The 25,634-nt window shown below is 39.4% G+C and overlaps 1 protein-coding gene across 1 annotated transcript; it reads left to right on the top strand.

Annotated features, from left to right (window-relative positions):
- Nucleotides 1–1,202: 1,202 nt before the first annotated feature.
- enpp6 (ectonucleotide pyrophosphatase/phosphodiesterase 6) lies at nt 1,203–24,150 on the top strand. The gene is made up of 8 exons (XM_066718176.1): nt 1,203–1,602; nt 14,561–14,740; nt 15,262–15,373; nt 18,081–18,222; nt 19,009–19,188; nt 21,266–21,403; nt 22,333–22,456; nt 23,616–24,150. The coding sequence occupies exons 1-8, from the start codon at nt 1,368–1,370 to the stop codon at nt 23,819–23,821; spliced, it is 1,317 nt and encodes a 438-aa protein (XP_066574273.1). The 5' UTR covers nt 1,203–1,367; the 3' UTR covers nt 23,822–24,150.
- Nucleotides 24,151–25,634: the final 1,484 nt, after the last annotated feature.

Here is a 25,634-nt window from a genome sequence, read left to right as displayed (position 1 = left end):
AGAAAGTTGCTGATGGACGTTTCATGGTTAATGGCAATGCGTAACGCTTTGGTGTCTATATTGTTGTGAAAGTGTGCACTGTTTAGTATTTTACATCGTGTTGTAATCCAAACTTTATCAAACACTTCTATTCACGGCTTTGTAGCTCCAACTAAGTATTAAACAACAAGGTGCAATGCAAAGACACCCCTTTGCCCTTTGCATAGCTGCGGGCCACGTAAACCCGAGAGGGAGAGGGGCATTTAATCTGTGACTCAGTAAAGTCAAAACAAACGTTTCAGGGATATGTATGCTAAATTTAATTTTAATATTATGGATATAAGTGTAAATTCCTTAGGAGTTTATGAAGAGAATGTCACCGGAATTTAACAACCGTTTTGTATATTCTAATTAGTAGGATTTTAAAATGTCATAACTTTGTGAGGAATTAACATATTTTAACAAATTACATACAAAGCAATAATCCATCTTAATCAAATGAAGTAATAATCTAATTTTTGAAAATGGTGGTCATATCACTTTGATAGCTGTACTGCCAGTTGCCATACAAATTATGATAATAATTAGCTAGTAGTTAACTACTACAGTAGTTTGTCAGTTGTCAGCTAATGATTTTTATAGAATTGTATTTAAGTCATTTCGTTTTTTAATGTGCGCTGTGTAATACAGTATTCATGGTGTGGGTGTTCTCTCCGCCATAAAGATGGGCAACACTAAAATGTTTTGAGGCGAGGTGGGGGCCCCCACAATCAAATCTCACATATGGCCCCCCAAAGGCTAGCCCATGAGAATAAGTCATGCACTTCATCTGAGTTCTGATATTAATCACATGTATAACAGGGTTAGGGTTCATGTGCTCAACATCAGGACTCAGATGACATACCTGAGGTATTGACGTCTTAATCCTATGATATCCATATATCATGAGGAATCACAAAACCTTCATTTAAGGTGTTACCCTTGATTTTGTAAAATAACTGATTGAGCACATACTTCCCCAATATAATACTAAGTTGTTTTGTTTTCAATAACTCTGATTCACTTTAAAAGCCATGGCACTTTTTTTCGTAGTCCTGTTCATGTCATCTAGACACTCGTTGTATCTTCCATGTTTGCGTTGCGCATTCTTTCTCATACGTGCGCTATAATGAGGCAACATATTCAGACAAACCGCACAATGGGAAAGAGAAAGAAGCGACTGATATGTGAATGCTGTCCTGGCGCTACATGTAACCCGCAGGGGGCAGCGAGGGGGACCCGCCCCCGGCTCGGTGGGAGTGGATCCCTGCCCCCGCTGTCCCACTCCAGCCTGGCACAGAGCGCACAGAGCGCACAGACAGCGCAGCGCAGCGCAGCGCAGCGCCAGCATGGCACCCCACACCGGCCTGTGCGCGCTGCTCCTCATCGCCGGCTCCCTGCACCCCTGCCTGGCCAGCCCAAAACTGCTGGTCTTTCTGATAGACGGCTTCCGTTACGATTACATGGACCAGCTGGAAACGCTACCTGGATTTAAAGAAATGGTGGAGAGTGGCGTGAAAGCGGATTACATGACACCCGATTTCCCCAGTCTCTCCTACCCCAATTATTATTCTCTCATGACAGGTAGGCCTGATCATTTTCTGTATCACGATAATCAGATTCAATGTATTTTACAGCAGCAAACTGCGGCGGGTCCGGTCATGCTTTACTCATTTGCCTGCAAACATACTAGCACCAAGAAAGGGATCGGTGAAGTGGTTAGACTACACAGATGCATTGCAGGAAGAGTTTGGTTTATGTGGATCTGTTTTTTAAAAGTTAGATTGCTTCTTTTATGTTTCATATAAAACTATGTAAATGACGGTGAGAGTGGAGGATCAGGTTTTTGCGTGGATCATTTTTGCATGTAGAAGGAACAGTTAATTGCATTTTAATCTCTTAATTAAAGTTTCTGATTAGGCTGAGACAGACTTGTGTAAAAAGAAAGCTTTCGATAAATAAATAAATAAATCAATCAATCAATATATACATAAATAACACTTGGGGAATCTCCTGGGAAGCCTATCAAACACCAACACATAAATAAATAAAAGCATTTCAATTTGTCAAAGTGAAATAATGTTTTTATTTGTTAATTTGCTCAATGGATTATCCATCAGATTGACAGAATGTTTTTGATCTGTTTATTGGTTCATGTTTAGATTTAGTTGTGGCAATTAAATAGGAATGTATATATTACATTTATGTCAATCACATAATATATATTTTTGTGTGTATTTCATTTTATTTTAGAATAAAATGTATAGTAGCAATAAAAAAAAGTGATAATTCTGAGATAAATAACTATATTGCTGGAAAAAGCCCACCTACACCCCATAAAAATCTTAAACTAAATTACCTGGAAAATTAATATGACATGTCTGACACGGTATCCACGATTTACCTGTCAGCCTGATAGTATGATGTGTGGATGCACAAACAAAGGCATACAGTTTACACATATTTAGACCTTAAAATACTCAGCAACTTTCTTACAATCAAGCAGATATTACAACCGCAAACAATGTATGTGAAATTAGGTAACATTCTTCTAAGCCTAGGCAGACTGTTAATATTTACATGAATTACAAATATAACTCCCACTGTTTTTGTAGTCACTTCTTGCACGTATTAATAAAAGGGCACACTCACTGATGCCTTAGTCACTAATTAGTAGTTTACACCTTAGCACTGAGCAAAGTCCTCTTGGCACCTGTATTTTCGGATAAGAAAGTTCCAGTTGCTCCACTGCATTTAAATTTTTAGTTCTTGCTCTGTCAATAGCAAAAAGAGATTGGATTGGGAATTTAGAAGTGCTTCTTATATTCTGTCTTAAACACTCCTCTTCTGAATGCTTTGGCCCTTGTCTCCTTGTTGAGTCAGGAGAAGTCCATTGGGGTTGACCTTTACTTTCAAGATTTTGAACAGAATCATTTAAAACTCTCCTACTCTTGTAATGTGAAAAGGTTCAAGGGGGGATGTTTCCTTTCGCAATTCAATTTCTAATGATCTAGCCCTCCTTTTTCTCCACCTCACAGCTGGCGCTTGTCTATGGAGGCCTGGGGGAGGGAGCTTGTGTCTCGTGGCTCCCAGCCAGCCACTTCAATGGGTGTGTGTTTGCTTTGTTGGATGCTCAGGAAAATAAGACTCATGGGCTGCAGCACAAGATGTGTATTATGTCTGAAAATACTTGAATAAGCAGTGAGACCAATCTGCAAATCTGTCCAAATGAAGCTTAATTTGTAACCAGCATAGTTATTGTATAGAGTCTGAGAAATGGGCACCATAGAACTGGCAATGGAGGAAAGAAGGGTGTACCATTGTCAGGGTAAAATACATTTTCATTTTACTGGAGAGAATTTTTGCAAGGTTCCACAAGCAAGCAGGAACTCTCAACTCGCATCCAGTTCAAGACTTTGGAAAGCCTAATTGATCAGACTGTGCCCAGCTACCTTCAGACTCTCATCTTTTCTTTCACTCCTTTATGTCCACTCCAGTCTTCTTGCACCAGAAGACTGACTATACCGCCTCTCTGCTCGCCTTCCTCTAGAGCTCACTCGGTCTCCACCCTCGCCCCTAAATACCCCTTTTCCACTGGTATATGCGAGCCATGCCGGAACCAGGCTGGCGCGGCTCAGCGGGTTACCCACTGGCAATTTTGTCAAGCTGACCCGGAACCAGGATGGGAATTTTCTGCCATGCTCCATACCTAGGGCTGGCCTCAGGCGGGGGTGTTCACTGAACTCGTTTTCACGTAGCACCAGCCTACCCGATTACTAGGTCTAAATACATTACAAATACTTAATACATTAATAAAATACACCACACTACTTAACAAACCACTATTTATATCCTGGTAAAATGATCGTAGTATTGATCTACACAATGAGTTTAAATCAATTTGTTACTGTTTCAAGCGATAAAGGTCCTTAACCTCCTTTTTTATCTCATTCTCTCACCTCTCACGGTGCATTTATTTATTTAACAGTAAGCACTGATAGCTTGGACATATTTATATAGTTTCCTTGTGAGAGTTTGTTTGAATGAGATTCGACCTGTATTTTATTTTAAGTGAGAGTTTACATCACCTTTGTATCACGTAACGTACCTTCATGTGCTTAAATATAACTTCTCAAAGTTTGTAATCCTAATGGTACCAATTAAAGATGAAGACAATTAAGTAATATTAACAATTTAATAATGATAAATAAAGCCCTGCGTATAATCCGTGATTAAGGTTTATTGTACTTAAAAGACAACTATTATTATTATTATTATTAACTATTATTGTCAATTACAAATTTGTATTTGTATATATATATATACCAGATGGTATATTTCCAACAGAAATTATTTATAGGCCGCTAACTCAAATATTCCAAATGACACGTAGAACAGGGGATGTGCCCACTGACTGGAAGACGGCAAATGTCATACCAATCCACAAGAAAGGGGGCAAAACTGAGCCAGGAAATTACAGACCAATCAGTCTCACCTGGGTCACCTGTAAAATGTTGGAAAAAATGATTAGACAGAAAATAGAGGAGCATCTTAATGAAAACCATATTCTTGGAGATAGTCAACATGGGTTTGACGATGCAGATCATGTCTTACTAATTTTTTGAACATGCAACTGCAGCTGTAGATCACCTGAAAGCATATGATATGATCTACTTAGATTTTCAAAAAGCTTTTGATAAGGTTCCACACCAAAGACTGATCCTCAAATTGGAAGCTGTAGGCATTCAGGGTAATGTAAGTAGATGGATTATGAACTGGCTGATGTATAGGAAACAGAGGATGTTGATCATCATTATTATTATTTTTATTTCTTGGCAGACGCCCTTATCCAGGGCAAAAATACAGTAAGTACAAGGCATCAATCATTACAAATTAAATTTAACTAAAACATAGCAATTCAAGATAATACATTTTACAAATTCCAATTTACAATTTACACAAGTACAGTAAGTGAGGTCCTACATCCTAGACGGTGAAAGCTAAGTGCTGTCAAGATGTAGGGTCACAGTCAAGAGTTATGGGAAAGGGAGCACGGAGGAAAACAATCAAGAACGCAATCAGCATAATAAAACTCTGTGAAGTGCTATCTAATGGGGATAAAAGGACTAATATTACAAGTACTGTCTGAAAAGATGTGTCTTGAGTAAGCGCCGGAAGGAGGTCAGGGACTCTGCATTTTGACTTCGGTGGGCAGGTCGTTCCACCATTTAGGGGCCAGGGATGAGAAGGAGCGGCTCTGGAGGAGGGAGAGTGGAGAGGAGGCAGAGTTAGTCTTCTGTCACTGGAAGATCGCAGTGGTCTGGAGGGGATGTATGGAGAGACGAGTGTCTGAAGGTAGCTTGGTGCAGTGTGGTCGAGACAGCGATAGGTGAGGGTCAGTGTCTGGAACTGAATGCGTGCTGGTATAAGGGAGCCAGTGGAGGGAGCGGAGCAGTAGAGTAGCGTGTGTGAATCGGGGCAGACGAGCCGCAGAGTTCTGGATGAGCTGGAGCAGTGGGTAGTAGTTGCAGGCAGGCCGGCCAGGAGGGAGTTGCTGTAGTCCAGGCGGGAGAGGACCAGTGACTGGACGAGTAGCTGAGTCAAGTAGTCGGTGAGGAAGGGACGGATCCGGCGTATGTTGCTCAAGAAGAATCTACAGGTGCGTGTCAGCGTGGTGATGTGCTGGGTGTAGGAGAGCGCAGGATTGAGGGTGACTCCTAGATTTTTAGTGGAAGAAGAAGGAAAGAGTGTGGTGGATTCCAAGGGGATCGAGATGGGGAGGTCAGCAGAAGGTGAGGAAGAGTGGGGGAAAAACAGGAGATCTGATTTGGAGAGATTGAGCTTGAGGTGGTGTGAGTGCATCCAGGTGGAAATAGCAGACAATCAGGAAGAGATGTGAGAGGGGATGAGAGGGTCAGAAGAGGGAAAAGACAGGAAGATCTGGGCATCATCAGCGTAGAAGTGGTAGGAGAAACCATGGGAAGCGATGAGGGGGCCCAGGGAGTGAGTGTAGAGAGAGAACAGGAGGGGGCCCAGGACGGAGCCTTAGGGAACGCCTGTGAGGAGAGGTTGGGGGGTGGATGAGGAGCCTCGCCACGTCACTTGGTAGGACCGGTCACTGAGGTAGGAGGAGAACCAGGTGAGAGCAATTAGAGGAGTTGCTTCTAACTGGAGTGAGGTTGTTAGTGGAGTTCCACAGGGATCAGTACTAGGGCCTGTGCTTTTTCTAATCTATATTAATGATCTGGACTCTGGGATAGTTAGCAAACTTATCAAATTTGCAGATGAGACTAAAATTGGTGTCTCAGCAGATACAGTCTCGGCAGCAGAGGCTATTCAAAGGGACTTAGATAATATTCAGTTGTGGGCCGACACCTGGCAGTGATGTTCAGAATGTACAATGCACTAGTTAGAGCTCATCTGGATACTGTGGACAGTTCTGGGCTCCACACTTCAAGAAAGATATCGCTGCTCTAGAGGCAGTTCAGAGGAGAGCAACCAGACTTATTCCAGGTCTGAAGGGAATGTCCTACTGAGAGACTGAGGAACTGAACCTTTTCACCCTGGAACAGAGGAGACTACGTGGGGACTTGATTCAAGTCTTCAAAATCATGAACGGCATCAACCACATCAAACCAGAGGAGCTTTTCCAGATCAGCAGGGATACACGCACCCGGGGACACAAATGGAAATTGGGCTTCAAGGCATTCAAGACGGAAAACAGGAGACACTTCTTCACACAGAGAGGCGTCACAATCTGGAACAAACTCCCCAACGATGTGGTAGATGCTGAACATTTGGGAACATTTAAAAATAGTCTGGAAAGTATCCTTGCATCACTTAGTTATTAATGGACACCAAACGAGCACGATGGGGTGAATGGCCTCCTCTCGTTTGTAAACTTTCTTATGTTCTTATGTTCTCAAACTTCACCCAATATAAGAAAACACATAAAACCACATAACTTTAAGATAGCCTGCTTATTTTTATTTCACTTTAAACATACATTTTTGGTGTATCAGTCTTGATGGTGTCAGTCTTGTAATCTGTGAAGTTTGGATATAATGATAACATTTTATTTACAGCCGTATGCAATTTCTACATTAAGCACTTTAGACTCCCATTAAATGCTAATATTTATGTTCACAGTCTTATATTACAGTACCTGTAATACCTCTGACAGCCTCTCCTGGTTATCACAGCACTTTTTATTGCCCTTTTGCTCGAGATTACCCATCCTAATCATCGACCTATATCTGCTTCAGTAATATCGATGCTTATGTGTGCTCTATGCCTCTGCACTCATCAGGGTTGGACTTGGTACTGTATCAATGCTATTTGCCTTACCTTGGAAAATAAAAATATGTGGACTTTGCCTTCATTTTACAGTTTTACTTAACATCACCATGCACTGGTAGAACTATTCCAACACTGATTTGAACCCTTCCAGTTCATGGTGCAGAGTCTACGCTCAACACAGCTTTCAACTATGATGGGACTTGTAATTTGGAATCCTTTCATGAGGAAAGGCGAGAGGTATATTTCTAGTCTGATATACTACCCTAAGGGGGAGGGGCCCATGTTGTTACAATGGGATCTGTGAACAGAAGTTATCTAACAAAGCTGCCTATAAGCCACTGTACGCTGTCACTCAAGCAGCCCTCTTGCTATATACAGCGACTTTTTTGCTTTTTTGCTGTGGATCATCCTCTTCAGATTTGTCTTAATATGATTGAATCTGTGATTTACTTGATTGCTAGTGAACTACTGAGTTTAAACATAATAATATTTATATTAATGTTTCCACACACCCGGGTCGCTGTGCTGTATAGAGCTTAAGTTTAGTTTCACACTCTTTCAATGATATCACATATTTAAGTTTGTTCTCGGATACATTCATTTATTTTTCTTTCTCTTGTTATTCCAGCAATAGATCTTTCAATGCTCTCTTGTGTCATCCACAGTTTCTATATCTTTTGTGTGCTTATTGACCAGTTATCACAGCCATGATCAAATACATTTCTCTTGAGGCAAGTGGGTAGATTTCCTTTCAGCAGCATACTGTTTCTTCCAAATCCCATCCCATTTTCAATCTTCTTTTGATTTCTTCCACAGTATTTCCATCTGCACTGATTTGTTGTCCAGCTTTTGACATTTTCAAGTAGCCGTTGATCAACTTCAATTTGCTCAGCACTAGCTTAGCATTCAGTAACAGCTCTGACAGTTCCTAATGTTGATAAGTATTTCTTAAGCATCTGATGAGTATCTGTTAAAGCAAATGCTGACCCTGGAGAGCTGTAGCCCAGCTTGTCATCATTAGCACCTTTTGACATCAATATTCAAAGACTTGAATCAATGGAAGTTTGGAGCCAAGTCTGGTCCTGGCAGGGTGCAGTGAATAACATACACATTCTCATTCTTGATGATCTGTAAATAACAAAGGTGGAACAAATGATCAAAACCTTTTCCATCTATAAAGCTTGCTGTGCTGTGGCTGTCAAAATGAGGGTTACCCCTCCCGGTATTACCACATAATAATCTCATCTAGACAGTAAAAATAAAATAAAATAGAAAAAGACGGTTTTGGCAGAGTATGTTTTCAACGGAGCGCACAAATTAACTGTGTGCAATCACCGGCATTAAAAGAGTAGAATATGTAACCGACAAGTATGTGTACGAACCTATGTTTGCCTCAGTTTGCTCAGCAGTACATGTGTTACTGTAGCCTATATTTTAAATGAATCTGTATGCACCTACTTATACAGAATCCTTCAGGGCAGCACAATGGTTCGCTTGTTAAATTCCGGGATCTCCTCGATTAGCAGTTTCTCTATTGCCAGCATGGCCTATACAAACAGCCGATCCTGTGACATGGTGTTCCTTCAGTTTTTTTTAATTCCTTTCAGCATGGAGAAACATCTTTCAGATTCTGCAGTTGTCACTGGTGTTTGTAATGTGAATATGTGTCCTGCAGGTTGTTTTCAATAAATAAGGAATTCTGGTTTCTTATAAATGACTGAAAGTTCTGTTTGCAGCTTTGCTCTGTACTGTCCCAACCCAGGCTTCCGCTAGAAAACATTTACCATTCCATTCAATAATTCACTTTTCATAACTTGAAAAAAAATCATTCCGTAGCATTGACGACTATAATGTCACACACATCTCAGGCTTTTTTTTCTGTTTCCAGGATCATCATCAGCGCTTTGCCTGGACGACTTGGACAGTGGTGGTAGTTTAGAATTCAGATTGCTTACCGAGTTAGTCTGCCTAACAAGTTGCACTGTCCAGGTTCGATTTTCATGAGTTCCCAACATTCACATTTAAGTAGACATCGGAGACATATAAAGCCACTGATCACATTCAGTCCTACAATCACCATGGGTTCAAAAGAGAGATTTTCTGTAGATCAAATCAGTAGATCCATAATAAAGATTCCCTTCTCTTCTGTGGGAAAAAAAATAGATTAAAAATCACAAGACATTTTGTACGCACAGAGATGATTTCTGCAAAGTTTTTGTCTTTGGAGGGAAAAAAAGGGAATTTTATAAACCTCATTAAATGTTTAAATCACTGCCTCTTTTTGTGGCCGGAAATGGATTCAGTTAAGCGAGTTATGAGTCCAATTAACTAATTAAGTGGAGCTCAGGTGGAAAGAAAACCAACGAGGACCAGATTTGAAAAACACTTCTTTGTATTACTGTTCATCATTCAAGTTTGAATTTTTGATGCACCTGACTCATTTTGTGTATGAGCCTGTTGAAGTAGAGGTCACTTCCTGAGGATATCTAGAGTACTTGTAGGGTAGTTGGTGTGCCCCTTGTTGGGGCTGTGTGGCATGGGCGTTTAAAGATTGTGTTGAATCTAGGGTGCTTATGTGACATTATATGATACATTCCAACTAAAACGAGGTTCACATTGTAGCACCCTCTGATGTTTTATTCTTTGTAATTGTTTTTTGCATATATATCCCCTCCACACTGTTCTTAGTTAATTTGTGTATTGCTGTTTTGCACCCTCTGCAAACGTTCAGTTACTTCTTAATTCTGGTAGATTTATTTGCACAATTAGTTTTCACTGTTTTCTCAGACTAAACTTCTAAGCAGCTTTACATGGTAGACAAATATACAAAACAAACAAAGAGAAACACAACATGTTATTAGTTTATGTATTGTAAAAATATTGCCTGTATAGGATTAATTTCTTCTGGTTTATTATTGCAGAATACTTTCTGTAAACATTAAGTTACCTCATAACTTTCATGTTATATTAGTATGTTATTTTCTTTAACTATTTCCCCCCCTCAAGTGGGCATATTTAGGCTTGCTGCATTACTTAGGTTATTTTTAAGAAGCACAGAAATTAACCTGTTAGTATCGTTAGTTTCACCTGCCACAGGGAGTTCAATAATTAAAAATGAAAACTTTCAAATAATAAGCTATTTGTTATCATCTGATTTAAGCCATTTCAGTAATTTCTAGGAATTTAAAATGCAAAGAAAACTCTCTAAATGTTTCTGACCACATTCCTAAAGTCTGCTGATAATGATTTCCAGAGGCAGTTTGGTACAGACGAAGGCAGTCACCCAAGGGAAGAAGCTTGAGATATTATTGAGTTCTGCCAACTGCATAGCTGCTGGTGATATGAATTGTGACTTTGGTATGTAAGGGGGTCAAGGGGTCAAAGAGAGAACCTGAGAAATCATTGTGATATAAAGTCTATGTGAAACTGAGCAATTATGAATGTACAAGTACACTGCTCATTGTTATGAGACTGTGACTGGTGCCCACGGGGCATTTCACTCGGGCATCGCTGTGTGAGCTTGTAGTTTGCTTTGGCTGCATGTTGTTATTGAAAAAGACAACGTGAGAAAAATGATTCAGAAACGTATTTCCCTGACCACGCCGTGACGTTAATGTTCTTGGATTGTGGCACAGTAACGTAATTGCCCATCTTATACTACATATCATTAACTTTAACTGCTCAATTTCCACGTTTTGTTATTTGCGAAAATTGTTTCTCTGGAATGTAGTTTTAACAATTCAGTTTCGTAATGTTTTTTAACAGAGTTTTGATAACATCCCCTGGATGGTTTTTGTTCTGTGTTCGCTTTGTTGCCGCAATATTATTTGGTTAGCTGGGTGCATAAATATGGTCTGAAAATGTTCATCACATTTTCTATGAGTTTAAATTATAAGAAAATAAATAAAGAGACAGCAGTAACTTAACAGTATTAATAGCAATACCTTAAGTATTAAATATTATAACGTATAGTTGAAATAAATGGGAGATAACAATGAATATAGCAAACTTCTCCTATAACTAGCATTAAAGTGTTAAAGTATTCTGTGCAATACATTTAAACGCAAGCCACTTCAACAAGAAAAACTAGTAGGAAAACGTAAGTTGATATCCAAATGCTGAACCAACAAGAATATATAAAACTAAACAAACAAACAAAAAAGCAACACAGAGGAAGGGTGAATTTCTCCTTCTGTTTCATTTTGATGGCTGAATATAGCTATTGATAGACAGGAGCCTAGCACAGCTGTCTTGAACCAGGGCTCAGCTATTCACCAGCATAGTCCTCCAGGAGACAAGCTATTGTGGTCTGTCATTGGCATTACATATCTGTAACAAGAGCCCTGTACTGTACATCCCTGCGTCCACAGTACTTCCATTGTCAGCCATAGGCCATTTGCCTGTGGATGTACTCTGGGGCAGCTAATGAGCTACTTGGAAACCCTGCCCCTCATGATAAAGACTTGAATTGTAAAGGGAACAGAAGAGAGACCTTGACGTCAGGGAGATGTTGTTTCTTTAACTGTGGTCAAGAGTGTGTGATTCTCAAGAGGCTGCCCTACAGGGCGTGCATTCACAATATCACAATACCCAGCATGCTTCAAAACATCAGACGATTGTCTTGATACTTTCATTTCGATAATTCACTTGAAGATAAATATATTGTTTTTAGAACAGTGGCATCATCAGCTGGGAATGATATGAATTAGAAGGTCACTGCATGGTATTTTGTGAAGAATGAATCACTTGAAACACTATTTATTAGCAAGTGTTTTGCTTTCTGGAGATCTAATGAATAAATCAATAAATGCCACTGACTCTGCTTTGCTGAAACGCCACTGATTTTGCTCAGATCATTTTGTGGGTTGTGGTAGTAGGCTATATAGAGGGCGTCTGGGAGAAAAATTACACTGACGTTTGGTGCTTCTTTAATTTGTTTGGTGTGCAAGTTAATCAAACATGCAACCTTCAGGTGTGACAAAATGATTGCCCCGCTTGCAGGCCTCTCTCACCACAGCTAAGGTCAGTGTTCATGACTCTACCATCAGAAACATTGGGCAAAAATGGGATTCATGGCGGAGTAGCAAGGAGGAAACCACTGCTCACTAAGAAGAAAATGAATGCTTGTCTCAGGTTTGCCAAAAAACACCTGGATGATCCTCAAGATTTCTGAAACAATGTTCTATGGACAGATGAGTCAAAAATTAAACTGTTTGGCCGTCATGCTTTACACAGTAAGAACCTCATACCAACAGTCTAGCATGGTGGTGGTAGGGTCATGGTTTGGGGATGCTTTGCTGCATCAAGACCTGATCATCAAAACTTTGCCATCATTGAAGGAACCATGAATTCTGCTCTGTATCAGAGAATTCTACTGGATAATGTCAGGTCATCCGTCTGTGAGCTGAAGATGTTTTTTTAATGGTGTAGTCAAAGTCCAGACCTAAACCCCATCGAGATGTTGTGGCAGGACCTGAAACGAGCAGATGGCATTGAGTTGAAGTACTGAGTCCTCCATGGCTCTGTGAGAGGCTAATCAATAACTACAAGAAGTGTTTGGTTGCAGTTATTACTGTTTAAAGTGGCGTCACCAGTTATTAAGTCTAAGGGGTTACTTTTTCACATGGGAGTATTGGGTGTTGCGTACCATTCTTTAATAATGGAAATAAGTATCACATTTAGTGTTATTTGTTCAATCAGAGTTCCTTTTATCTCATGTTAGGTTCTGGTTGAAGATCAGTTAACATTCAGTTTCAAAAATATGCAAAAATATAGAAAATCTGACAGGGGCGAATAGTTTTTGGTACTGTAGAAGTGGGTCAATGTGTAATCTACCATATTTTATTTATTTTTTACTCTAGAAGTAGATCACACACTCATGCTCCTCTATGTTGTGCATGGTGAGAAATTGTTTCTGGTCAGGAGAGGAGAGGGTAGAGGACAACAAACAACAACTCTATACTTGCCTCTATACTTCCATACTTGTCCTGCAAGTAATCTGTTCTCCCGCAGGCTGATAGCTTGAGTAAGTGAACTTTCTGGAATCCCGATTATTGAATATAAAGGGAGTAAAGTAAACATTATCCCATTAATCATTTAGTATGTTTCCCAAGTTCCCAGGATTGCGAAATTATTCCCAAGGAGATTGTTAAAGCTTTGCAAGCTCGTCAGACTTTTGAAGAGTTAAGTGTTGTTTGCGTCTGGGAATCAAATGAAAGAAATATGAAATATATATTGCAGTGAAATATATAATGCACAACTGTTACCAGGAGGGTGGACTCAAATCAGTGTGCTACACAAAAGCAAGTTCTGAGGCGTTCAGAACCTACACTTTGAAAGTTTCCAACCTGAAGGTTGCACTAACAGATAGTTAATACAGAAGGCTAGTAACTGAAATCTAATCATGCAGTGATGACACTCCTCTTTTGAAAAGAGCAGGGACTTTGGGCAAGGCAAGACTTGTCTTTTGCATGTTTTCATTTATTCCAGCAGACATCCCCTATGGAGGTTGCTACCTAAAAGTATCTTTCTGTTGCTTCGGGGAACTGAACTATTTCACTTTAAAACATGTATTATGTATCTTTCTTCTGTTTGGGAAAGATACTGTAAAACATTTGTCCTCATCGTTAGATTATAATTTTTAAGAAGACATTCTTGCAGTAAAGAAAATTAACAAAGAAACATTTATGCATTCCAGATTTGTTTTCTTCCACAATACCTCATGTAGGAAGCCTGTTCTTTCTGAGTATTCAGTAATAGGACCTGGTGGCTGCACAGCACAGGAAATACAACTGACCATTTAAAGACTGGAGGAGAAAAATACAAGACCAGGAATCTGATTGATTGCTTGTGCCAGTAAACAATGAGCATGAGGGCTTTATCCCAAGAAAGGTGTAATGAGAATTGATATATTAAAGAACTCGAGAACCACAAGCCACATTGTATCTGCCAAACAACCTCAAAGACATTCTCACTAATACTACTTATACTACATAAGGGAAACAAGATTGATTTGTGAAAATTATAATATAGGATAGTTATTTCGTTTTTTGTCTTGATTTTATACCTAGTATACTAATGCCGAGCATATCATTAAATGTTTCCATAAGGAATATAAGACTTTCTACAACTGTTATCTCCTAGGACAAGTTACTCCTGGCAATGTCAAATTATTGTTCTTCTGCAATGTGATTGTGTGACTGTGGGGCCATTGAGGGTCATAATGCTTTCTTTTGTGTCTCAGGCCGCTACTGTGAAGTGCACCAGATGATCGGTAATTACATGTGGGATCAGGCGCACAACAAGGAATTTCTCATTGGAACCAATCCAGACAGCCAACTGCCGACGTGGTGGGATGGATCAGAGCCCCTTTGGGTAACAATGCAAAAACTGAAGAAAAAGGTTAACATGTACTTCTGGCCTGGTTAGTGTCTGAGCTCCTCAGCCATTTTAAAGTGTTCTTCTGTATTTTTTATTTGTTTAGGCCTGGAATCCAAATAACATAAATCAGATTATCCAAAATAGTGGTCTGAAAAGGTTTATATTTGTGTATATATTTTTCTAATGGTGCCAAAACACCAACATAGTCAAATAAAATAGTGGTAGACTAGTAATAGACAATTTTCTTATGGTTTTAATTTTTTTACATACAAATTGTTAAATAAAGAGCGTGTTTTTGTTTTTTATTAAATGAACAAATCCAAACTTATTAGGTAATATTGCTTTGAGATAACTAAAGTTGCCTTTTAATAATATATTGTGTCACGCTGTTGTTAGATTGCTTATTGTTTCCGGTGTTTTCTTGCTTTTAATATTTATTTATTCAGATACACTGGGCAGCTGGGCTGCTTACTGTAAACAATCTTTTGAAGCAGATATTATGTCCCACTCCCTGTTAAAACAAAACCAAACCCCCAAAAATATTATTGCATTTATTGTTTCTAGGCTGTGAAGTGGAAATTCTCGGAGTTCGGCCACAGTACTGTAGACCATATATCAACAATCCGTCCGAGAGCGCCTTCAGAGAAGCCATTGAGGACGCGCTCAATTCTTTGCGGTAAAATATGCAAGCCCCAGTCCTGATACTTTTCATTCAGTATGTTTGGTATATAATTAGTACTGGCCCAAAGTCTGATTCTGTTATCCAATGTGTTGTATTTGGTAAATCCACACTCAATATAAACACAAGCATGTAAACAATCCCACCTTGCTGGTTCCGACGTATGTGGTCAATTTATAATATATAATTAAATACGTTGTAAACACTCACTTGTTTGGTGTGACAATCATGATTCATCAGTGCAATGAAGATATGCAATATATATCTATTTATATCTCCATGCACCTTTACAAATTACTATATGAGAGAACAGACATTTCACCTCCACCACAATGTTACATATAGAGGAACACAAGAGGTCAATGAAGTATGAACTGTTTATAAATTTTTTGCTTGACAGCAGTGTTACATAGACAAGTACTTAGTGTATCTGTCCATATGGGCTTGCCATTATATTTTAGGCCTGGGTTGCTATCCAAGCTCTGCCGTTTTTGCACGTTGCTTTTAAATTGTGATTCAAGTGGCAGTCATCAAATGTCAATATAAAACCACGTAAAGCAAAGCAGAACTAAACACAAAACAAACATTTAATCATATGTTAGTATCATTATGATTTGATTCCATGTTTACAAATATAATTATTGTGAAAGTAGGCACTGTTCAACGCTCATCAGACAGAGGCCCTCCCTTGGAGCCTGAGTCACATTCAGAGCAGGACGGCAAACCCATCTGGAAAAAAGCAGTAAGGACTTGTCTATGGAAAACCGCTGTTCTAATTCCATTTAAAATTACCACTCAAAGTGGCACGTTTGGCACAACTAAAACATACATGAATGAAAAACATTACAAGTAGTAGATGATGTACAGTGAGGGTAAAAAAGTATTTGATCCCCTGCTGATTTTGTACGTTTGCCCACTGACAAAGAAATGATCAGTCTATAATTTTAATGGTAGGTGTATTTTAACAGTGAGAGACAGAATAACAACAATCCAGAAAAACGCATTTCAAAAAAGTTATAAATTGATTTGCATGTTAAAGAGTGAAAAAAGTATTTAACCCCTTCGACTTAGTACTTGGTGGCAAAACCCTTGTTGGCAATCACAGAGGTCAGACGTTTCTTGTAGTTGGCCACCAGGTTTGCACACATCTCAGGAGGGATTTTGTCCCACTCCTCTTTGCAGATCCTCTCCAAGTCATTAAGGTTTCGAGGCTGACGTTTGGCAACTCGAACCTTCAGCTCCCTCCACAGATATTCTATGGGATTAAGGTCTGGAGACTGGCTAGGCCACTCCAGGACCTTAATGTGCTTCTTCTTGAGCCACTCCTTAGTTGCCTTGGCTGTGTGTTTTGGGTCATTGTCATGCTGGAATACCCATCCACGACCCATTTTCAATGCCCTGGCTGAGGGAAGGAGGTTCTCACCCAAGATTTGACGGTACATGGCCCCGTCCATTGTCCCTTTGATGCGGTGCAGTTGTCCTGTCCCCTTAGCAGAAAAACACCCCCAAAGCATAATGTTTCCACCTCCATGTTTGACGGTGGGGATGGTGTTCTTGGGGTCATTCCTCCTCCTCCAAACACGGCGAGTTGAGTTGATGCCAAAGAGATCGATTTTGGTGTCATCTGACCACAACACTTTCACCCAGTTCTCCTCTGAATCATTCAGATGTTCATTGGCAAACTTCAGACTACATGCACTACATGTGCTTTCTTGAGCAGGGGGACCTTGCGGGCGCTGCAGGATTTCAGTCCTTCACAGCATAGTGTGTTACCAATTGTTTTCTTGGTGACTATGGTCCCAGCTGCCTTGCGATCATTAACAAGATCCTCCCGTGTAGTTCTGGGCTGATTCCTCACCGTTCTCATGATCATTGAAACTCCACGAGGTGAGATCTTGCATGGAGCCCCAGAACAAGGGAGACTGACAGTTATTTTGTGTTTCTTCCATTTGCGAATAATCGCACCAACTGTTGTCACCTTCTCACCAAGCTGCTTGGCGATGGTCTTGTAGCCCATTCCAGCCTTGTGTAGGTCTACAATCTTGTCCCTGACATCCTTGGACAGCTCTTTGGTCTTGGCCATGGTGGAGAGTTTGGAATCTGATTGATTGATTGCTTCTGTGGACAGGTGTCTTTTATACAGGTAACGAGCTGAGATTAGGAGCACTCCCTTTAAGAGAGCGCTCCTAATCTCAGCTCGTTACCTGTATAAAAGACACCTGGGAGCCAGAAATCTTGCTGATTGATAGGGGATCAAATACTTATTTCCCTCATTAACATGCAAATCAATTTATAACTTTTTTGAAATGCGTTTTTCTGGATTTTTTTGCTGTTATTCTGTCTCTCACTGTTAAAATACACCTACCATTAAAATTATAGACTGATCATTTCTTTGTCAGTGGTCAAATGTACAAAATCAGCAGGGGATCAAATACTTTTTTCCCTCACTGTAATGGTGGCTGGTTACATCGTGTTGTGTTGTGGAGCTCTCGTTTTATTGATTAATAAATTCATGCTTTTGTTAGTTCATGCACATGGTTTAGTACATTTTGCGCACAAATTAGAAACCATGATAATGATTAAATTGTATGAACGGTTGACTAAATCGAGGGTAATATATTAAACACAGTTGCCAAAGAATTTATAAACTGTGATAACAAATGTGATAGCCTTTTAATCATCTCAACCACTCTTCTCCCATCAGCAACAACAGCGCCGACATGGCAGCAGTGTACTATGAGAGGATTGACGTGGAGGGACACCACCACGGGCCCATGTCTCTTCAGAGAAAGGAGGCCACGCGCCGGCTTGATGGCATCTTCAAGGACATGAACCAAAAGATCAAGGTATAGTTTCACATCACACCACTTCAGATCTCACATCAGGACAGGCGTCACCTTTATATAAAGAACCTTAAAAATACCATTTTATCCCTTTGTTTTCTCATGTGGATATTATTTATGGCTAATGTCTCATACATAATGATATTAGTTTATGCTTGGACACACAGTTATAGTATCATAATAACAAAATTAGAGGTTTATTGAATTACAGATCATGAAAATATAACTTTGTATCTAATTAGAAATAGATAGATAAGTTTCTTTATTGTTTTATATACATCTAAATTCGTATATATGTATATATATATATGTGGCTTCATATATAGTAATAGATATATAATTAAATATTACATTAAATCATATAATGCCTTTTAACTCGGATATGTACTTTATATGAAGAACAATGTGAAAAGCTTGGCAGGTGTAACTGTTTTAAATATAGAAGACTTTTACAAGTAATTCCATGAGCTGAAGTGTGTCTTAAGCAGCCGCTTGTCAAAGCAGGAACATGAATAATGCCTCTTCAAGTGTTCGAGACTTCAAGCAGGTCTGTGTACCAACAAAACCTAACTGTCCAAGACATTAAGAGAAATCTAAGGCTTACTGCACATAAAAGTGTCACTTGTCTTACCTTTTACCTGAATAAATGCATACAGTATAACAAGAGGGAGATGTGGCTATGAAAACTAAGATGATTAAGGCGTTTTACTGAACATCTAAATGCCAAAGCCTGGGTTTAGCATGACAGTCAGGTAGAGGTAGCTCATTTTGGCCCTCGATCTCTTTCAGGAAAAGAAACTGCAGAATAACCTCGACGTGGTTTTGTTTTCGGATCATGGCATGACAGATATTCAGTGGATGGAGAAGGTCATTGAACTGAAGGCCTACATAAACATGACCGATATCATGAAGATGATGGACAGGGGGCCTGTAGTGAGTCTGTGGCCCAAACAACCACAGCTGAATCAGGTAGGTTTACAGCATACAAACATTTTAACTATTCTTTCAACGTCAATTCACGATTCTTCTTCTTAGTCCTGTTCTGGACTATGCAGATGTATACACAGACAAAAACACAAACATTTTCCTGAAGTATTCTCCAGACTATGCAGACACATTTGAAGTCAAAGTAATTTCAGATACCAGCTTACCGGTGAATAAAATCGATGTTTATATCTCCACTGCTCATCTCGTGACAATGTCTGCAATCACTCCACGAACCCTCATGAAGGGCCACTGTAGGGGCCCTAATACCTGTCAATACCAGAATCAGAAACTCCGACAAGATATATGTTTTGTAAGTCCTTCAGATACCCCTGCATCGATAACTCTATACTGCTGTAGCATTCCCCCTACCTAATAGAATGTAGTGTACACATTTTTTTGAAACTTTCAGTCTTTTGGAGAACATCAGCAGCACCAGCAGCAGGTTTACTGAAGCCATGAAACTGGGGTATCCCATCCTTGTCGCCAAAAGGTGTTGAAATTTTTTCCTTCACAAATCCAGTCAGAGTCTGGACTCAGGAATGGAAAGGCATCTGTTTTGGAGTAAATTAGTTATATGGTCTGCTTGTATTTTGGGATTGTCTGTACTATCTGTAAAGCAAACTGTGACCAGACCACAGGGTCTTGGTAAATTCCACTTACTTGGTTAGTCCTTACTATGGACAGCGATTAGTGGTGTAAAGCACAATTCAACTTATTTATGATTATAGGTTTTGAATTTTCATTCTACACTAAGTATTTTAGTCAAATATTGGGTATAAAATACAGTGCAAGATAGTATTCAGGGGTAGGTAAAGTGTAAGCAAGAAATCTGGTAACATCAGTGCTACATGCAGTGGTGTGTTACAAAAAAGCTGTAATGATTATCAGAAGTAGACCCAGTTAAGTCAATTATAAGTGCAGAAAAAGTCCAGCAATAGTGGGGGAACTACAGGGTGTGTAGGAAAGTGCAATTTATGAAAGTCCAGTAAAATGTTACTGCTGTTTTCTCCAAAAGGGGGGGGAAAATTAAAAAACGCATTTGTGTTGTGACCGAAGTCCTCACCCTCCATTTAAGAAGGTTTCTGAGGATTCTCTTCTCAAAGGTTCAACTTTTAGCACCATGGGTTCTCCACTGGAATGTGGAATGTGAATCGAGTCTGCGCCACCGATTCACAAAGTGTTGTTCAACTGCATTGTCCGTTCCCAAAAGCAATTCATTTAAAAGTCTTGCTTTCATGTATATTCATCGTCACAGGTGAATGGTTCCCTCCCTCTATACTCACTCTTCACAATTTGCATTTATTTGTCTGTGAAGACCTGACTAAATCTAATGGAGAGTGGGGAATCTCCATGCTTTTTAATACCCAGAATACTCAGTTCGAAGTTGTGGAGGGCAGAAAGGAGAGATTGCATTTTATATCTTCAGAGAATGCTCAAATATCACAACTGGTCCTGCAGAATAAATTCTCACTGTTTTCAAACAGACAGATGGGTCCCAACGAGAATAAAAAGGATAAATAACAACACCTTTCGGAACCCATTATGTAAATCAAAGGAATGAATTGAACATGTGAGAACTCAGTATGTATACTGGTGCACGATCATAAAAACATGTCATAAAAGCATTAAAAACATATTCTATGAGAGAAATGTAAAATGTCACCTTCTCGAATCTCTTATAGGAGAATTAAAGCTTTGTTGTGTGACTCTCGTGGTTAAGGACATGAACTAGTGTCATTTCAGGTGGTCTGTAGGTCGCTCTCTGTGTCAATGATAAATACGTGAACATGACACTGTGGTCTTTGTGTCTTAAAACTGATATTTTGATATCCTTTGCTATTAACACCATATCGAAGGGCATTTTTGTTAACAGATGTAAGTATTCAAAAATAAATCTTTAAATTTAAGACGAGCAGCCTTCAGATCATGTAGGTTTCCAACTGAGGGTAAATCACTCTATGTGTAATGTAAGGCCGTTGTCAGTACATTTGTCAATGACTCAGTATCACCCATCATATACTGCATGGTATTTCATTTGCTGTTACGTGTTGTTTTGTAGGTCTATGAAAAGCTGAAAGTGGTGAAAAATATGAAGGTGTATAAGAAGGAAGAAATCCCGGATCGGTTCAATTACAAGCGTGGGAAGTTTGTATCTTCATTAACGCTGGTCGCTGACCCAGGATGGTTCATTACTGAGGTGAGGCATTAATACCTTCTCCTTTCATTTCAATGCACACATCATTTGTTCAACACAGATGAAAGAGTACATTTGAAGAAGTAGCTGAGGAAGAGATATTCCAGCATGTAGAATCTAAATGAAAATCATGCATCAAGGTGAATCCAATTATAAGTTGATAAGAAGATTGAATTGCCAGTTCAATTGCTCTGAGTTAAATGTGTAAAATACGTTTCACGTTGAATAACCCAAGACTGACAGACCTTTCTTGGATTTCATTTGTCATGTTTTCATGTGTTGTGAGAGATTGTGGAATGTTCTGATTTACTAAGCAACTATTAACTGGTTTATTTTGTTACAGAACCAGATTGTATGGACCCTTTGACTTAGTTTATAAAAAATGAATAAATACATACATTAAATTGAATACCATGTGTTTCTAAGCCATTGTTCTCTCCCTAAGGGTGTCCAAACAACACCAGGGCAGGTAGGGAAGGGTAGAAGTCATGTAGTCAAGTCAGGTAGTCCTTACATCTCCACACACCAACGACAACCCTGTGGCTTCAAAGGCTCGGGCAGGTTCACAACATTAGCTGCTGTTTGGCTGAGGGCGTTTGGGCTTACAGTGTGTAAAGGGTTTAGACAGCTTTGAATACTGACATTTTGCAGGATGTGTGCTTTGTCTCATCTCTTCTGAAGGAGTTTGGAGTCTTACAAATGGCCTGAGTAGACTAGTTGCCGTCTCCAAATTGGGTAAAGAAATGGGGAAACAATTTTGGAGATTGAAGTTACACATACATGAATTTCCATAGCTTTCAGCCTGTGAACAGATATGACACGGCACAGGCTCCCTGCAAGAATGTATCACCCCCTCTGAGCCCCAAGAGAGGGAACAGTGCTGCTGAGTGTGTCCGTGTACCAGCACCTCATATATGTTTGCTTGTTTACAGAGTATAGAAAAGCTGCCTTACTGGGAAAATGGCACTGACGTACCCACGGGCTGGCAACATGGCTGGCATGGCTATGATAATGAGTTTGTGGACATGAGGGGATTTTTCTTGGCATTTGGCCCAGGTAAGGAAAATGAAAGCTCTATATAAGACAGCATCTTCGTTATTCTTAGGAAATAAGGTGTACATGACTTTGTATGAAGCTCCTATATTTGCTGTCCCAATACACATCAGGCCAAATTCAACTCCTCGAATATTAGAAGTCCTCGGATCTTGAGCTCAGCAACAGGACTGGCCCAGTCTCTGAAACCTGAGAGCAATGCATGATGGGAACAAGCCATTGGAGCTTGCCATTTTCGTGTGTGTCCATCACAGCGTCAGCCTCCATAACAAGACTTGGTAAATTCTCAGTCTCAGTGGAATGGAATTAGATGTTTAAGCAAGGACAAGCTATAAAGGTTCATCCATTTCATAGGCCAGGTACAGGACAGGTTTGTGACTATATTTGGCTTTAGCGCAAGAACGAATTTCAGTTGAAAGATATTCCAGTGAAGCCAGCGTTTTAGTTATTGGCAGGACAGACACTTTCTTGCGTAAGCAGTGCATAGTGGAATGATATCCAAGAAACAAAGAGAACAAAAGGACAAATGTCTCCAGCTCAGCGCTCCATTCAGTCCGTATTAGTCACCGCTCCAGGAACAGATTCAATCAAAGCATTTCAGAAGGATGATGCAACATCTTTTTAGTTGATTTAAAGAATTCAAATTGGATTTTCGATTGGAAAATAAAAATAAATCCTCTGTAAAATGACATTTCTGACATCAGCTTGTAAACTGGTATCTGGCAACGAGCAAAAGCTGAAACTTGTAGAGTCCTTTTGAATGTTCTTCAGCATTGATATTTATTATTCTAAAGGTTCATATTAGCCTGTCACTATAATTAATACCTTTGTTTACTTGTCAGGATCACCATATAACTGAATGTGCCGATTTCCAAAACTTTGCATTCTGTAGAGCAATTTGAAAAGATTTATGTGTGTAAATGTGCACCTGTCATTCTGGAGGCTGCAGAAAATGGCCTTGACCTCTAGTACAGGCCAGGGGGTTCGTTAACTCTAGCACATCTGGAGGAAATTATGTTAGGGTAACAGGTTGCTTTTACACAACATGAGCTCTGTTACACCCACATTTCAGTCTGTGTTTGCGTTGGTGTTAAACTCACTGCAGGCAATCGAAGGTATGTTGTCCAGATCATAATGGTTTGGTTGTCTGTTTTCTTCACAGATTTCAAAAAGAACTACAGGGCCCCACCAATGCGGTCTGTGGATGTGTACAATGTCATGTGCAATAACCTGGGGATAAAAGCACAGCCAAACAACGGCTCCTGGTCCCGAGTGGAGTGTATGCTCAACGGCGTTGCCTGTCTGGCAAGGCCTACTCTGCTCAGCATCGGTGTGCTGGCTTTGGTGCTAATTCTTCTCTCGGTTTAGCAGCCTTGCCTTGCTCTCCCTTTCATTGAATATGCAATGTGATTTTTATATAACTTAAATGTATACTTTTGTTTTTTTAATTCTGTGAGAAATGTTTTTCTTTTTGTACATATCTACATGACATGATTAGTTTGCAGGTCGCACTGTTTAATTTTAAAGTTGTCATCCCTAGCTTGGAAAGTGGCTTAAGATGAATGCCGTGGCAAAAACAAAACAAAGAAACTGGAAACACGATTTGCTGCAGCTGATTTTCCACTTTTAACCGATTTCATATTTTTTAATAAAAATTGTGACGGAAACCTTTCTAAACATAATAAACATTCACAATAGTTGAGTGTCCTTTCTCGGCTTTGTCTGTCTGTCCTGAATTTAAAAGGTGATTTGTGTGATTTATTTTTCTCATGCAACTTAATTTGTGCCAGGGTTTGTAAATACTGGCCAACCAATGCAATTGATATGGGTGCTGTACATAGCATGATAATACCATCTTATACTGTGAAATAAGAAATCACACCTTGACTATTTTGTATTCATATTATTTGTTTTAATTGCAAATGTATTATTTGCATATTTTAACCTATTGTTTGAGTTGATATGTGTGGCCTCGCTTAATAATATGTTGTCCTAAGTCCTAGCACTCTCTGATCTGATTGGTTCATTTGCAAAAACCAATTACTTTTCTGATTGTCAGTCAGACCTGTTCCTCAGGGGCAGCTTTATTTATCCACAGATACTTATTTCTTCTACTTATAAATATTAGCACTACATACATAGGTCTGTAGTTTGTATTAACGGCGGGGGGAAACCACTATCAGAGAGACCTAACCTTTCCTATCTGACCATTTCACACTTTCACCTCCCCCAGTCTCCACCTTTTGAACTGAAAGTGCTGTGGGGTTTACAGCTTCATAACTGATCTGCATTTGTTTTCAGTAATGGCCTGGTTGCGGTAGGTCCATCCCCATGTTGTAACCCAGTACACAGACCCTCAAGAGCCTAATAGACAAACATCATGGAACATCATTCCTGCTTTCTACCTTTCTATCAGGGAAATTTGAAGACTTGGAAAGGTATCAAAGGACATGTTGCGAAACACAGCATGAACCTTATTTAGTTATTGTGCACCTCAATCAAAGCTCAACTGAGAAAATACCAGCACCAAAACTCTGAATAACATCATCTCATAGATAGTTATAGATGTGTTTGCTGACAAGCTGTTTTCTCTCTTAGGGCTTTCTTTCTCTTTCCTCCTGTCTGTAAATGTTAAGAAACAAACCAAAACATGGAACAGCAAAAGATCCATATAACCTGCTGTCTGTCTTGTTTTAATGAGAACTGAAGATAAGGCATCTGAAGTGTCTGGCACATGTAGCAGATATAGAAAAAGCTTGCTAAAATAAAGCTCGAGAAAATTAAGAGAGCACAGCACAATTATCAGTTTCTCTAGTTTTACTATTTATAGGTATGTGTTTGGGTAAAATTAACATTTTTGTTTTATTCTATAAACTACTGACAACATTTCTCCCAAATTCCTAATAAAAATATGAATGGAATGAAATGGCTGCCATACATGTAGAGATGCTGATTTAAGAAAAAATTGCAGTGGTCTCTTAATTATTTCCAGAGCCATATGACTTGTGGAATAATAATGTGGAAAAGAATTAAGTCATGGCAAGGTGGTTTAATAGCCATGTTAAATGGTTTCTCTGTGGAGCTGAACTTGAACAAGACCTTTAAAGAACACAGGATACAAGGGAAATGAAAATATCTCCGCCAAAAGTAAGGATACATGGATATAAAGGAATTTCAAACC

This window comes from Amia ocellicauda, chromosome 12 (genome assembly GCF_036373705.1).
Source record: "Amia ocellicauda isolate fAmiCal2 chromosome 12, fAmiCal2.hap1, whole genome shotgun sequence".
Classification (NCBI taxonomy): domain Eukaryota; kingdom Metazoa; phylum Chordata; class Actinopteri; order Amiiformes; family Amiidae; genus Amia; species Amia ocellicauda.
The sequence above is the reverse complement of the archived record's forward strand: the minus strand, read 5'-3'. Positions and strand labels throughout refer to the sequence as shown.